The sequence below is a fragment of the Haliotis rubra genome, unplaced genomic scaffold, assembly GCF_003918875.1.
Source record: "Haliotis rubra isolate DU_JTF1 unplaced genomic scaffold, ASM391887v1 Scf1737, whole genome shotgun sequence".
Taxonomy (NCBI): domain Eukaryota; kingdom Metazoa; phylum Mollusca; class Gastropoda; order Lepetellida; family Haliotidae; genus Haliotis; species Haliotis rubra.
This window is the reverse complement of record NW_025765711.1, coordinates 87,404-101,929: the sequence shown is the minus strand read 5'-3', so window position 1 is coordinate 101,929 and position 14,526 is coordinate 87,404. Positions and strand designations below refer to the sequence as shown.

The 14,526-nt window shown below is 41.3% G+C and overlaps 1 protein-coding gene across 2 annotated transcripts; it reads right to left on the bottom strand.

Moving 5' to 3' along the window:
- Positions 1–744: 744 nt before the first annotated feature.
- Positions 745–8,792, bottom strand: LOC124272852. Of its 2 annotated transcripts, none has more exons than XM_046708072.1 (5): positions 8,656–8,792; positions 8,302–8,464; positions 4,873–5,016; positions 4,039–4,197; positions 745–1,233 (listed from the first exon to the last, which is right to left on the bottom strand). In XM_046708072.1, the coding sequence occupies exons 2-5, from the start codon at positions 8,435–8,437 to the stop codon at positions 1,043–1,045; spliced, it is 630 nt and encodes a 209-aa protein (XP_046564028.1). In that variant the 5' UTR covers positions 8,438–8,464; positions 8,656–8,792; the 3' UTR covers positions 745–1,042. The 2 variants fall into 2 exon arrangements, with proteins under 2 accessions (XP_046564028.1, XP_046564029.1); XM_046708073.1 differs by having other exon boundaries at positions 8,686–8,792.
- Between the last annotated feature and the right edge of the window lie 5,734 nt (positions 8,793–14,526).

Sequence of the window (14,526 nt, the reverse complement as noted above, 5' to 3'; positions counted from 1 at the left end):
ATCGCAGGATTGATATGACACTTTCTTCTTTGATAGTTTCCAATTGTAAACATACTATTAGGCGACAGGAGATCAGGCCTTGTCAATTTCACATCATCCTAGTAGTATTTAAATAAATTTATCATTCAGTTTGTTTAAAGTGTCATTGCTCGGAGAGCTTCGAGTGCGCAAGGATGTGCTAAGATGCACATTTATCACATCGTTGCTGAAACTAAGCATGCTCATTAATTCTTTGACTGAGCATGAGAACTGCGGTAATCATAAAACAAACAAACCAACATCTAGTTACATTCCTATGCAACGTACTGGTAGACTCGATCAACTCCATCAAGCAGGCGAGTTAAATACAAACACAAACAGGAGATATATGCATAGCTGTGGGAATAGACAGAAAGACACTTGGGTTGCAACCAATATGATGTAAAGGAATATGATACTGGGATGAGTGAGGGGTTCCTGTTGATGGTGCTGCTGCTACTGTGGTAGTTATGATTACACACTTCTCAGAGGGGTACACAAAGTCCGCAGTCTGGACTACAGTTGTCCGACTTCCATTTGTGTGGAAGTCGCGGTGGCTGAGCAGGTTAGGCGGCTGACTTTGTGTGCTGGCGATTAGGTGCCTGACTCTGAGGGTGTGGGTTCGAATCCCGGATGGGACTAAACCCCCAAAAGTACTAGAATTTGTACTTTTATAAGAAAGTGTAATCCCAAACATGACATATGTTACATTGCTGTGGCAGTTGTTGTTGTGCTGTGAGCTGACAGTGAACAGGTAATAATTGATCATGATGATGTTTTGCAGGTTTTTTGATAAAACATATAAGGCGTAAGGGTTATTTTAAAGCTGTTTTGTGTTCTAAGATATGAGTGAGTTGAGTTTAACAAATCTTTGGATAGTATTTCAGTTCTGTAACGCCAAGGCAGCTAAATATAGGAGGAGTGGCTAGGCGTGAGACATGGTCCTTATGAAACATCGCAACCAGCTGCAATGAACTGTTCCCATCGGTATGCTAGTAGAGAGTTTAGTGTCTTGCATAAGCTATCAGTGGATATGGAAATCTTCATCAATCAGTTCAACCAGACCGTTGTAGCCGCAATCCCATAAAAGCTGAAGAAACTGTTTGAACCAATTCTCCTTCCTTCGGGGCAGTACAACTGATATCAGCCATTTTGCAGCGGATATTCGGCCATTGTTGTCAGCTAGTCTGCAAAGCAGTTGTCCGTCTTCGTCGTCTTGAACAAAAGTAAAGAAATATTGTCACGTTTTAGTGCAGCAAAAAGCAGTTGTCAGTTCTGAAGCAATAGTGAATGAGTGAGTGAGTTTAGTTTTACGCCACTTTTAGCAATATTCAAGCAATATCACGGCGGGGGACACCAGAAATGGGCTTCACACATTGTACCCATGTACATTTCTGGTGTCCATCTCCGTGATGTTGCTGGGGCGGTGGGGTAGCCTAGTGGTTAAAGCGTTGGCTCGTCACGTCGAAGACCCGGGTTCGAATCCCCACATGGGTACAATGTGTAAAGCCCATTTCTTGTGTCCCCCGCCGTGATGCTGCTGGAATATTGCTAAAAGCGGCGTAAAACCAAACTCAGTCAGTCAGTCAGTCCGTGATGTTGCTGGAATATTGTTAAAAGTGACGTAAAATTAAACTCACTCGAACCGTCCTTATAAGGATACGGTGCTGTCACAGACGTCAACACTGTGATCCCGGTTACCATGACATTGAACATAGGGTATGAGAAATGACCAACGAGACGATGAAATGCACAATACCAGTCACATCAATAACATATATATACTACCCATCAAAATATTTGACACACTTAAAGCACTCACTACATGTTATGTATACATATGTGGTTACATCGAAGATAATTTTCTCCACTAACTTCGGGGAACCAACTGCAAACCGTGTGCAGACGAATTGCACGAGGATCATGCATCAACTCGTTGAAAAACATGTGCAAATATCGTGCATGTGAACAGCTGCGTTTTGGTGTTAAGTTTTGTTAAGAATTCTCCAATTTTCACTGAGTTTCACCATTTATTAAACTCATGACAATAATCGTTTCAAAGTTATGAATTTCTTACACAATAAATCAGTTCATGTGTAAACAGAACCTTTAAACAGTATCGAATATTTTGCAAAATCTAGCTTAGAATAGTTGACTGAAGTAAGTGGCTACATTTACACTAGTGAGTCTAAACTTTGGATTGGTAGTATGTATTCATGTCATACAGCTTTGAGATGTACATCAGTGTTTGGTCAGATTCAATAATGTGACAATTTCTAAGACAACTAATCCCAGACTGCTACACCTTTGACAAATACACAAGAGGCCCGCCTGAACCATTTACCGTTACGGATATCATAACCATACAGTAGTCCGATGACTACACTGGACACTGATACGAGTCTGGTCGGTTATCTCCCAATTGACAGACAGTCATTTGACAGACAGTCAATTGACAGACACCCAACTGACAGACACCCAATTGACAGACACTGAACTATAAGGTTAGTTAGGGTAACACCTACAGGTATAAACAGTCCACTGTCTAGTGTGTGTGTGTGTAAGTATGGTTTTACGCCGCTTTTAGCAATATTCCAGCAATATCACGGCGGGGGACACCAGAAATGGGTTTCACACATTGTACCCATGTGGGGTTTCGAAGCCGGGTCTTCGGCGTGACGAGCGGACGCTTTAACTACTAGACTACCCCACCGCCCCTCCACTGTCTAGTGAGTAGAGTAGGGTGAGCCTGAAACAGGTTCGTTACTGAGAAGTTTGATTGTGTGTAAATAGGACTTTGTTGTGATTAACTGATAATCTATCTTCTCTTCTCAAAATTATTTTTGCTATCAATTATTATCGAATATAAAAACAGTTTTGTCACTGAGAGGTTTGATTGTGTTTATTGATTTAAACATTTCATGCATTCAAAGAAGGATTGGACACAACTTACCAACTCAGAAAAGTCCTCTCCCAATAATAGGATATGTACAACAGAAGTTAACTAAGAAAACGTTTTGTTTGAGAGATATAAACAAATGGCATTGTGTAATCATAGATTAATAAGAAACCTGCATTCCCATGTTAGATACGATTAATACCAGTCAATATTCTAATTTCAGTTTACAGTTTACTTTGATTCGTATACAATGGACATTCAAGGCAGTAATTAAAAACATTCTCACAGCCATGGCCACATTGACATGATGCATCATTGTTTATATTTATTCTAATAAATCATAATTAAGTGTATCTTAATCTTCTGTGCAAAACATTTATCTTCCTTATTCCATATGAATAATATCTAAACCCAAATGTTTCTGAAAATCAACTTTTTTTGCAGCATTCAAAATTCAAATTAATGTCTTTTCGGCCATCTTTCAAAGTGAATAATATAACTTTAGTTTTATCTTTCGTTTTTATTTGGACTATTCCATTATAATGAGTAGGTTACTGGTAGTAGCTAATCTGTTCATGGAACCGTAAATGTTGTTGTTTTAAGGCGTCTGCTAACTGCCTGTCTGTGTAATGGGAGGACAGTGGTCCGAGTTGTTTTCAGTCGGCTTGGGGCCTAAGGACCTACGTTAATTTGGAACGCTGGTTTGAATTGGTCAGACTTGCTGATTTAGTTAACACATGTCATCTTGTCCCAGTTACTCGATGCTCAGAGTGTCTATCACAGGATTATGTGTTCTATACTCGTGTATTTTTACAGACCGCTGTTATAGAGCTGGAAACCTGCAGAGTGGGGCTTTACACACCACAACGAAATATCGCAATTGAATGCGAGTGATCTTGGTGCGTGTTACCATTAAGCTGAACCCCAAACGCATTGGTATAGCTTTCACTTGTCACTGATCGTTTAATATTTAAACCTACGTGAACAATCGTTAGACGCTAAAGGAATGCTACTTCGCATTATGTATCGAGGCTCCATGGATGGGTCCCATGATGGCAGCTGTAAAATATATATTTCACTGAACTCTACTCTATCTATTAATAAGATATCACAATACCCACCCATCCAGTTGTCCTGGACAAGCCTGGGATACAGGGCTCTGAAGTCAATCGTCTCACTGATGTCTTTACAGAAGAACTGGATTAGCCTGCAGTGTTCCTTGTGTTGGTCGGGGTCCAGGGTGTCGTCGCCCCGCAGTAGTTCAGACACATAGACGTAACCTAGAGAGAAAGTGGTATTCATAAGGTAATATATGTATTGTCTTTATATGAAAACAAGATACATTATAAACTTATAACTGCAACCTTGACGACGGACGTTTTGGCCATTGCTTACGGAAAATGGAGACTCGGGCTAAGCTATATATTTTGTATATACAGTTAAACATGTCGTATGATGGACTATTCGTTACTGTGCAGATGGATTTACATAAAGGTATATCAAACATGTAGTGCAGTCTTTGGGCTCATTTGGAATCAATTGTGTCGTGATATCGAATTTAAAAGTGTCCTAGAGCCTCACCTCTCTTCAACAGAACACATTCGTGTTTTACCGCCATTAGGTGGTGCTTTGTTATACATGGTGCTAACTCCATTTTTCTCACTCACTTAACATATACCTAATCAGCATACCTTTTCAAGTCATTCAAAATCATACATCTGGTATAGGATATTTTGTGAGACGTGTAATTCCCACTATCTCCAGCCATGCTATATTTGCTGGAATCAGTTAAATTTCAAGTGAAATGTCATCAACAAATGCGACTCCGATTCTGCTATTTAAAAGGTAATCAGTTTTAATCAGCCTTTCCATCGAGACTAAAAAACACAATTGACAGAACCAAAAGACGAACCAGAAGCTCAATGGTAACAGACATCACTCCTGAAAGAACATACCATCGATCTCCAGTATCTGACCAAACAGATAATAGTCTCTGGCTTCCCCGTTTGCTTTCATATAGTCAAGGAATGCCTTTGTTGCCTTGGACTGTTGGTGAAGGTTTTCCAGTGCCATGATGTTATTGACGGTTTCCTGGTGCTCTGAAGGCATATAATGAGTGAGTGGATTTAGACACAGTCAGCAAAATTCCTGCTTGTGTAAACCATGAAGACGAGACAAAACAGGCAAAACCAGCGGGTGACCTAATTAGCAGGTCGCCCATTGTGATCCCCCGATAACCATTTCAGTAGTCTAATTCTATTATCATTTAGTAAGAGGGAACCATTCTGCGATTGAAATTTCCACTTAGGTGGTGCAAGCTAGACGCCAGAACAGGAAGAATATACAGAGATACATATCCAATCATTGCAACATTAAACAATTATAATCCTTTTGCTATTAAAACACGAGTCATCAGGAGATGACAAATCACCCCGACCCCTCTAAAAAAAAAGAACAAATCAACTGACAATTACTTAAAGTCCAACTTGATTTTGTTTGGACAAGGTCCAAATTGTTTCCATGGAAATCAGGAAATATAAAAATGCCAAAACTCTGCAAATAGCAAAAGGCAATACTTTAAGATCTGTTTGACATATCTGTCAAGTCTTGTAGAAAGATATTGAACGGTTTCCGAGTTGTGCTCCGGAAACGAAGGTCACCCCTCTCTTTTTTATGACTATGTCCGGAAGCACTAAGACTAAGTCTGAATCGTTTCCATGGAAGCCAAGAAACATAAAAATGCCAAAATTCTATAAATAGTAAAAGGCACCACTTTAGCTTATGTCTGAAACATCTACCAAGTCTTGAAGAAAGATAATGATCGGTTTTCGAGTTGTGCTTCGGATACGAAGGTCACTCCTCCCTTTTGAGATTAAGTTCAACTCGTTTCCATGGAAACCAAGAAAAATATAAATGACAAAAATCTGCAGATAGCAAAAGGCACCACATCAAGATCTGTCACATATATCTGCCAAGTTCTGTTGAAAGATATTGAACGGTTTTTGAGTTGTGCTCCGGAAACGAAGCCCATCCCTCCCTTTTGAGACTAAGTCTGAATCGTTTCCATGGAAACCGAGAAAAATATAGATGCCAAAAATCTGCAAATAGCAAAAGACACCACATCAAGATCTGCTTACATATCTGCCAAGTTTTGCTGAAAGATATTTAACAGTTTTCGAGTTGTGCTCCGAAAACGAAGTCCACCCTTCCCTTTTGAGATTAAGTTTAACTCGTTTCCATGGAAAATAAAAATGACAAAAATCTGCAAACAGCAAAAGGCACCACTTTAGATTCTGTTTGATATATCTTCCACGTTTTGTTGAAAAATATTGAACTGTTTTTGAGTTGTGCTCCGGAAACCAAACCAATGCCTCCTTTTTGAGACTAAGTCCAAATCATTTCCATGGAAACCAAGAAAAATAATAATGCCAAAAATATGTAAATAGCAAAAGGCACCACTTTAGCTTACGTTTGATATATCTACCATGTTTTGCTGAAAACTATTGAACGGTTTTTGAGTTATGCTCCGGAAACATATGTATTCCATGACTCCATACTAGTATTTTTGTTAATCCTGTTTTGTTGTCTATAAAAACTGGAATCCCTCATCCTGTGGATATTCTATTTGTCCCAACTTTCCCATAACAAGGGTGAATAGAAGTGTCAGCTTAACCATCGCAATGAATTAATACCAACCTTTCAGTTGCTGATAAAACGTATTTTAAAAAAGATATTTTACCTCTTCAATAACTTCAAACTGCAACCCGTGAAGATCCGGGTTAGAATTGGTATTCAGCAACACATGCTTGTCGTAAGAGGCGAATAACAGGATGGGGTGTTCAGGCTTCACACATGTCATTGTATCCCAATTGTGTAGATCGATACTCATGCTGTTGATCACTGGATTTTCTGGTCTAGACTCGATTACTTACACACCGCCGCCACATAGCTGGAATATTGTTGAGTGCGGCGTTAAAAATACCCAACCAACCAGCCAAGCAGCCAACATCACAGTGTATACAGTGGTCTGTCGACGAGTTTATCCAAGTTTGGAAAGCACAGCAGTTACGTCAAGGCACACCTGTGTGCTTGATGTTGCAGGCAAACCCGACGTGATGAAGGTCTTAAGACTTTTACCACTTTGGTGAATCATGAGTTGGGGTATGCTGCTGACGAACATATAAACCACTACATACTTCGGATCTTCACATGTGTACTAGCATGTAACACGTGCAGATTACCAATTGCCCTCACGTGTATTTGTCACATTGAATCACTAATGATGAGGGAAAGGGGAAATATTCTTCAAATTAAATACCTTCTTTTATAAACACAAAACAGATAAGGCCCAAATCTTGCAAATTGTATTTAACCAAAACAGCAGCAGCTGTCTCAGGTGAAAAGGAAGCGGCATAAAAGTGCATACGTTCATTTTACAATGATAAACCTTGATTCAAAATTGGACAGGATTCACTTGGAAGATCAGTGGAGGCGAGGCAGTTACATTGCAGCCAGACTCGGGAGTGATGAACACAACCAAATTCAGTGTCCGTTGTAGAAAATGTTGTGTTTTGCTGGAGACGGTTTTCAACTGACAAAGAGGTGAGCATAATTCGTGTACGCGCGTATGGCAAGCCATTTCACATCTATAAACAAAGTAATGATATCTTCTATTGTTTTAAAGATATCTGCATTGTATTGAAAGATATTGATAATTCTTTTAAGATAACGGTAAAAAAATGAAGATATCTTTAATAAATTTCTGATATCCAAATAGAATAACCGATATCTCAAAATGTTATAGAGATATCAAGAACATGTTTCGTGATATATATCTAAGTGTGTTTAAGATATCAATAAAACAGTTAGGATCATAGTGTACATAATTGTATTAGAAATTAACTCAAGATATCTTTAAATTCAGTACAAGATATCTTGAAATAATCATTATTTACACATATATCCGCAAATGCATTACGGATATCTTCAATTCAGTTAGAGATATCTTCAATTCAGTTACAGATATCATTAATTCGGTTATAGAATCATAGAAGGATTTGAGTATTTCTTAATGAATGTTAAAACGGCTTGTAATACGCACGGTCCATTGTCGAGATGAACTTTCAGACAAATTCCTCCACAGGAAGACATCACTATTATGACATGATTTGTAAACGGTCAGTTAACATGCGTACTAAAACAGCACACGTGATGCTGTACAAAACAAGTCGTATAGCGGGTTCATTAAGATATATTTTGGAAAGGAGACAAAAACGTAACATTGGATGCGGCTGAGCGCGAGCGGGCGATACGACACATAAGGTAAACAGAGTTAACTCCCCTGATCACAACAGCCATGGGTATTAACTACACATCCCACCTACCGTCAGGGACGCCCATTCGTCCAATGATAGAGCCACAGCGAACGTGTTTTATAATCAGGCTTCTGTAGTCATGTTCTACTCGGTCCTGGATAGATTTAGAACTGACATCGCAATATCCTCTACTGGCCGTCGCCATGTTTTCTGCAGAGGTCCCCAACAAGACCTGAAATCAATATATTGTACATTTATATTGCTTGTATCGTTAAGTATACCATTTACCGAAGCATAAGTACTCAATTATTGTTCAGACTTTTTGACATGACATATGATAAAATGGCAATGTGCATATAGTCGCTTACACATACGCAAAATTTATTTCAAATATTGACCAACATGATCATAATCTCAAAATACCTTTGATTTTAGATTTCGAGAATAACACACCAGTTCTGTCGTAGTCAAGGGTGGCTGCCGTGGTAATGACCCATTTGGACTAAGGAAAAAATGCTTCACATACACACGAAATATCGCTCCGGTGACTTCGAACCATACTGTATTTTTAATCCTGGGGAAAACCTAGTTTCTTCAGGTTGTTGCGTTTGAGCGATACCGTACGAAATGTGACCACAGAGACATTAACCTTCGCACGAAATGGTTTAGCTGTACATATCGGTAAATATATATATCATTATCGTTCTTACCGCTGTGCAATACAGCTATTATTATTCGATTTCCCGCACGCGCTCAACACCAAATATGGTTTCCTTAGTCGTGACATTTCTGAATATCATAAAGACAGACTTTATGGCAAACATCTTCCATCCGCTTATGATGCATTCCTCTAACAGACCCAATCAACTGTATAAACATCTCCCCTTTTTCAGCTACCCATCTCCTCCTTTTGTCAACTCACTTATCAGCTAACTGCTTGATTTACTCCCAATTTGCCAGTAGTTATTCCGACCACACTTTACGAATATCGCATTATTAATAACACCCTATTAGCAAGGTCATGCCTGGCTGGTTATTGCCAGTTTCTGAGCATGGTGAACCATAAACAGTGTTCACCACATGCAAAACAATTTTAGTCAAGTGTTCACAATTTGCAGCATCAATTATCAATTTCTTATGCTCTCTCCGACTTAGTGGGATTGTAAATATTTGTGTTGATTAAAATGATATTGCATGATTATGTCATATATGTATCATTTATTTATCTGTAATTTAACTTGTAACACTAATCATCTGCTTAAATGATAAAAATGTTAAAGAAACATTACGTGACTATAAATTATATATGTATATCTGTAACTTTTTACGTTTTACATGAATCATATATTTTTGTAAATTGTGTAAAATGAAATAAATTGGCAATGTGTTGAACTGACGTGAGTTGTAATCCCCTACTAATGCCTTTTGTTGCACCATTAACTTTAATTAATTGCTAGACAATGAAACTGTGAAAGTGGGAGGAGGCCGACTGCCTAGCGAGTTATGTTAATAATGTTGTTTTCTTTATACATTCAGTGCATAATCAAACCTCTCAGTGACAAACTGTCATTTGACAGACACCCAATTGACAAACACTGAACTAGAAGGTTAATTAGGGTTACACCTACGGGTATAATGGAACAGTCCACTGCCTACTGAGTAGAGCAGGTTGAGCCTGAAGCAGGTTCGTTACTTAAAAGTTTGATTGCGGGTAAATAGAGCTTTGTTGTGATTAAAGGATAAATGATTTCTCTTCTCAAAGTTGATTTTACTATCAATTACTATCGAATATAAAAACAGGTTTGTCACTGAGAAGTTTGATTGTGTTTATTGATAGAAAAGACCCCTCCCAATAATAGCATATGTACAACAGAAGTTAACTGAAAAACGTTTTGTTGGAGAGATATAGATATGTACATATTTGAAAACGTTCTGAATAGTAGTAGAGAGAAAGACAGTCCGGGACCAGTTCCAACAAAAGCCTCTGCAAAGCCTTATTTACCAAATAAGGTTTTTGTCGGACCCTTAGCTCTTGCTACCATTTCCCCTACTATGAAAAAGTTTGAGACGCTAGCGGGGTACGAACGCCCAATGTTATACCTCTTAACCGACTGAGCTACCGGGGACTTGGCTGAAGTATGTTGGTTTAACGGGTCTATCCTGGGATTGTATCATCCAATACTATGTCATGTTTACCTCGATGAAACAGTTTAATGTGAATCGCCTATGATCTCTTTGGTGTTTGTAATAAAGGCTTGCCGGGCTTTTTTCACACCTTGTTCTATGTACTTTTTTTATCATCCTCGCTGATAGCAGACTTACGAGACTTGGACCGAATCTCTTGTTTCATTTCGTTATATTTTGTGAGTTCAGAGAGGATTGAACGAAATTCCTCCTCTGAGATCTTACTGTCAGTGAGTGCAGTGGAAATACGCTCACTTACTGTGTTCAGCTTTGCTTCAGCCAGAACCCTGATCTCGTCGTGTTTCAATGCCTTACGATGCAGTCTACGTGATGCCAACTTAAGCACCAACCCTAACACCCCTGCCACCCCAGCTGTTATTTCAATACCTAGTACTATAGGTGCAGCCACGATGGTAGCTAACAACCCAACACCTGCCGCTCCCAGCCCCATGCTGGTTGCCATAAGGGCAGCGTCAGCCCCGTCCACGATATTGAAAGCTCTATGGTACTTTTTACATAGTGCTTTACGTGTGTCGCGGTCTTGCTCTAGTTGACGTTTTACATCACATAACTGCCTCAAGCGGAACCCGTCTACGGTTTCCAGGGTCTTCGCTACTTCCTCTATGACTGGGTATAGCCCCATCCTATAATATATATTTCAAAAGATATTTTAATTGGGTTTCATTTAATCTTCGATTAACGTACTTGAGACTTATAAGGCGCAAATACTCATGTAGGAAAATAGGTGAGAGTGCAATAGGTGACGTTGTTTTCACATGAAACTCCTCAAAGTGGCGGCTTATTATCCACCCATAGTAGGGGATTATTAAGGAGATTGCACGACCCGTTGAGGGGTCCGGTTGTATGACGATACGGAAACGTCTCAACCTGGCCTGGGAACTCCAGCGTACAGTCACCCCGGGTAAAAGTTGTTGTTCTGCAGGAGCAATATTCTCTATTGAGACGTCCATGATGAGTGTGGAGCCTGGTGCTATAGATGTAATCCTTGCGTACCCGTAGCAGTCATACCTTAACTCACCCCCGAGGGATGAATATAACTTATTGGGGTTCACGCTTAGTGAAATCTTTGTATTAGGGGCCGGAATGAAACACCCGGGCTGGGTACCGCTATTCTTAACTTCAGAGATATAATTATGTTCATTGTATGTGATATAAGGTGAGGTGAGGGTTAAGTTGATTAGCCATTCGGGTTCTTTAAAATCTGATAACGGTATCTGCCTATACACTTTGTCTTTGAAGTGTAGGATGTATAAGGTGTCTTCCTCAGGCTGATCGAATCCCTCTAGGTCCTTGAGTGTGAGTTTGGGTAGATGATCGGCTATTGCTGCCCGCCTATACACATTGTCTTTCAAGTGTAGGACGTACGAGGTGTCTTCCTCACCAGGCTGATCGAATCCCTCCGTGTCCCCTAGGTCGTTAAGCGTGGTGTTGGGGTGATGACTGGTCATTGCTATAATACTATTACGAGATAATTTCCAACTGGTTTTCTGATAATAGTTCAGGGGTTAACTTCACCCCCATGAAGTGTATGTTGTCAGGTAGGAAGATCTTGGTTAGTGATATAGTGTTTTCCACGATCACGCGGTGACACCCTGCAGACTGGTGTTGGAGCCGACACCCACCCGCACGTAAACTGTGCAAACGTGATACTGGTGTCGTTTCACCCACCCAAGTTTGATCCCCTTCACGATCTCGACATCATTCCCCGATGGTTCCCTAGGTAGACTTTGATGATCAGTGTTGAGTTCGCCGGTAGACTCTCTAGTATCCTGACCACGCCTTCAAATTCAGACACCAACTGCAATGTCACGTTTTGCATGCCCGCTTTACTCGATAGCATGTGGGCTGCCATACTGGCGACTGGGCTGATGACTACGCTACGTCTCTGAGTCGGGACGTAAGCCACGAGCAGGGTTCCGTTGTTAACGACTTTGTTTAGGTGGTTGTCTTTGTTATCCGTGAACACGTAGGGGGAGCCGAGCCTAATATTGAGAAACCAGTCGTCTTTATCTGGTATCAACACCCACTTGTCATCTTCGGTGAAGACGAGCATATATGGCTTGTTTCGGGCGACGGTAGTGCTCTCAACATCGTCTAAGTCGAACAGTTTGCCCCCGAACGATGGGTATATTATCCAATTATCATTACCGGTGGTGACTAGGGTGTACTTAGTGTTGACTACCGCTCTTGAGGTATCTACTATATCACCTAGGGCTCCACCGGAGGGGACTTCAACGCGTTTGTAAATGTTGTTTTTCAGTTGCAAGGCGTACAATTTACCATCTACTCCGGGAGCGTCGAAACCGCGTGTGTCCCCGAGGTCGGAGATCCCCACATTGACGCATTTTTTCACCCCGGGCCCTTGTGCGCTGGTCATTTTATGTGAAGCGTTAAGCTGAGGTATCCTATATTCACGGGATTATGATTTATATCTAACACCGATATTATCAGCTCAGGTATGTTGCCCTGAGTCAACCTCTTATACTGCCGCGGTGAAAACGACTCGGTTCTACCGTCGTTGTATTTCTCCGTTTTCACCGGCACGGCTCTCAGTATAGTGGAAGGGTGACCCCCTTGAATGTTGTACGTTGTGCTCACCTGACCTAGATGAATGTACAGCTCTCGGTACGGTACTAGGTCGGGTAACCTCGTGCCTGTGACGGTTGTTGTTGGTTTTATCTCGTCAGGTGACATACCGAGTGTCCTCGCCAATGGACGGCCGAGCCTCAAGGAGTTTCTTCCGTTGTTGATTAACACCACTGTGCCGTTTGAGTCGTTCATCTTGAGTTCGGCTCCCAGGGGTTTGAAGACCTCATCGCTTAGCGAGCACACGCTGTAGTAGCCGTCAGTTATCTGGCTGCGAGTTCCACTAACGAACAGCTTATTGTTGCTGGCGTTGATGTTAGTCCATTGCGGTAGGTAGGTGATATCGCAGAGTGCGACTTCGAGTTGACAGGACGTATTATCGATCGCGTGCGTCAGCTGAACTGCCTCGCCGCTCGTTATTCCTGGAAGTGTTATGTACATGTTAGAGTATATATGCTCATTATATAATAGTTTTAAAATGTATTCCCAAGGAGGAGTATCCTCGCAAGGAGTGTCTTACTCCCCTGGAGTGTTTTACCCTAAACTGGACATAGATTTCTCACCCATGAAGATCGCGGTTGCTGATGGGATGTATTTCAACGCCCAGCTTTTAGATGTGTTCAGCCTGTATAAATTTTCGGTGACTAACGCTAAGGTAGTTCATGCTTGGTTCAACAACCCGATGCAGTTCTGGCAGAATCAACTCAACCGCCCGTGTGTGGTGCGCTACAACGGGTGTGGTGTGACATTGACCGACACACGGCGTGGACCGCTGAGTCAGTCTGTGTTCAAGTTCCACGTGTACTACCAGGTCAGGCGTATCCTTAAAGAAATCAGCGTCCCGCTCCCACAGGACAATGCATGGAACCCATTAAACAACAAGTACGATAGGCGAGCCTACGAACGTATTTGCAACGAATTCGAACTAAACCCGAAGACGGATTGGCGTTTGCGGGGCCGAACCACGGGTTGGGTATCCCCATCGTTCACCAAATGCCCTTGTGGAAGCCAGCAAACTGCTGGTGAAAGATTGGGGATACAAGTCGTATCATCTCTTCACAACCAACGAGTGGGATGACCGTTACATGGCTTTCAATGCCAACAAGGAGTACAGAGTCTGGAGGTTTGATCAGGGAGGGGCAGCGGATGACTGGAAAAAGTTTATGTTGGACACGTCGAAAGGGTTTACTCGTGCCGGCACTGAACGCTTAAACGACTCGATTCGAACGTACGTGTGGGCGGTGTTGGGTGCGCAGACGCAAACGCGTTCCAGTATTATCGGTAAGGGGACTGCTTACGACGCTCAGAAACAGTTCGTTGCCAACGTTGAGGATGCTATCAATGCTCCAGTTGATCTCCCGAGTGCCGTCAAACGCTACCAAGACGTGTTGGAATATGCCAGGTCGAAAGTTGACTACGTCTTCGACGTGGGGTTGTACATGGCTCCGAGTGATATGCAACTGAGGGTAAAAAAAGTAGTGGGCTACAACAACAAAATAGTTG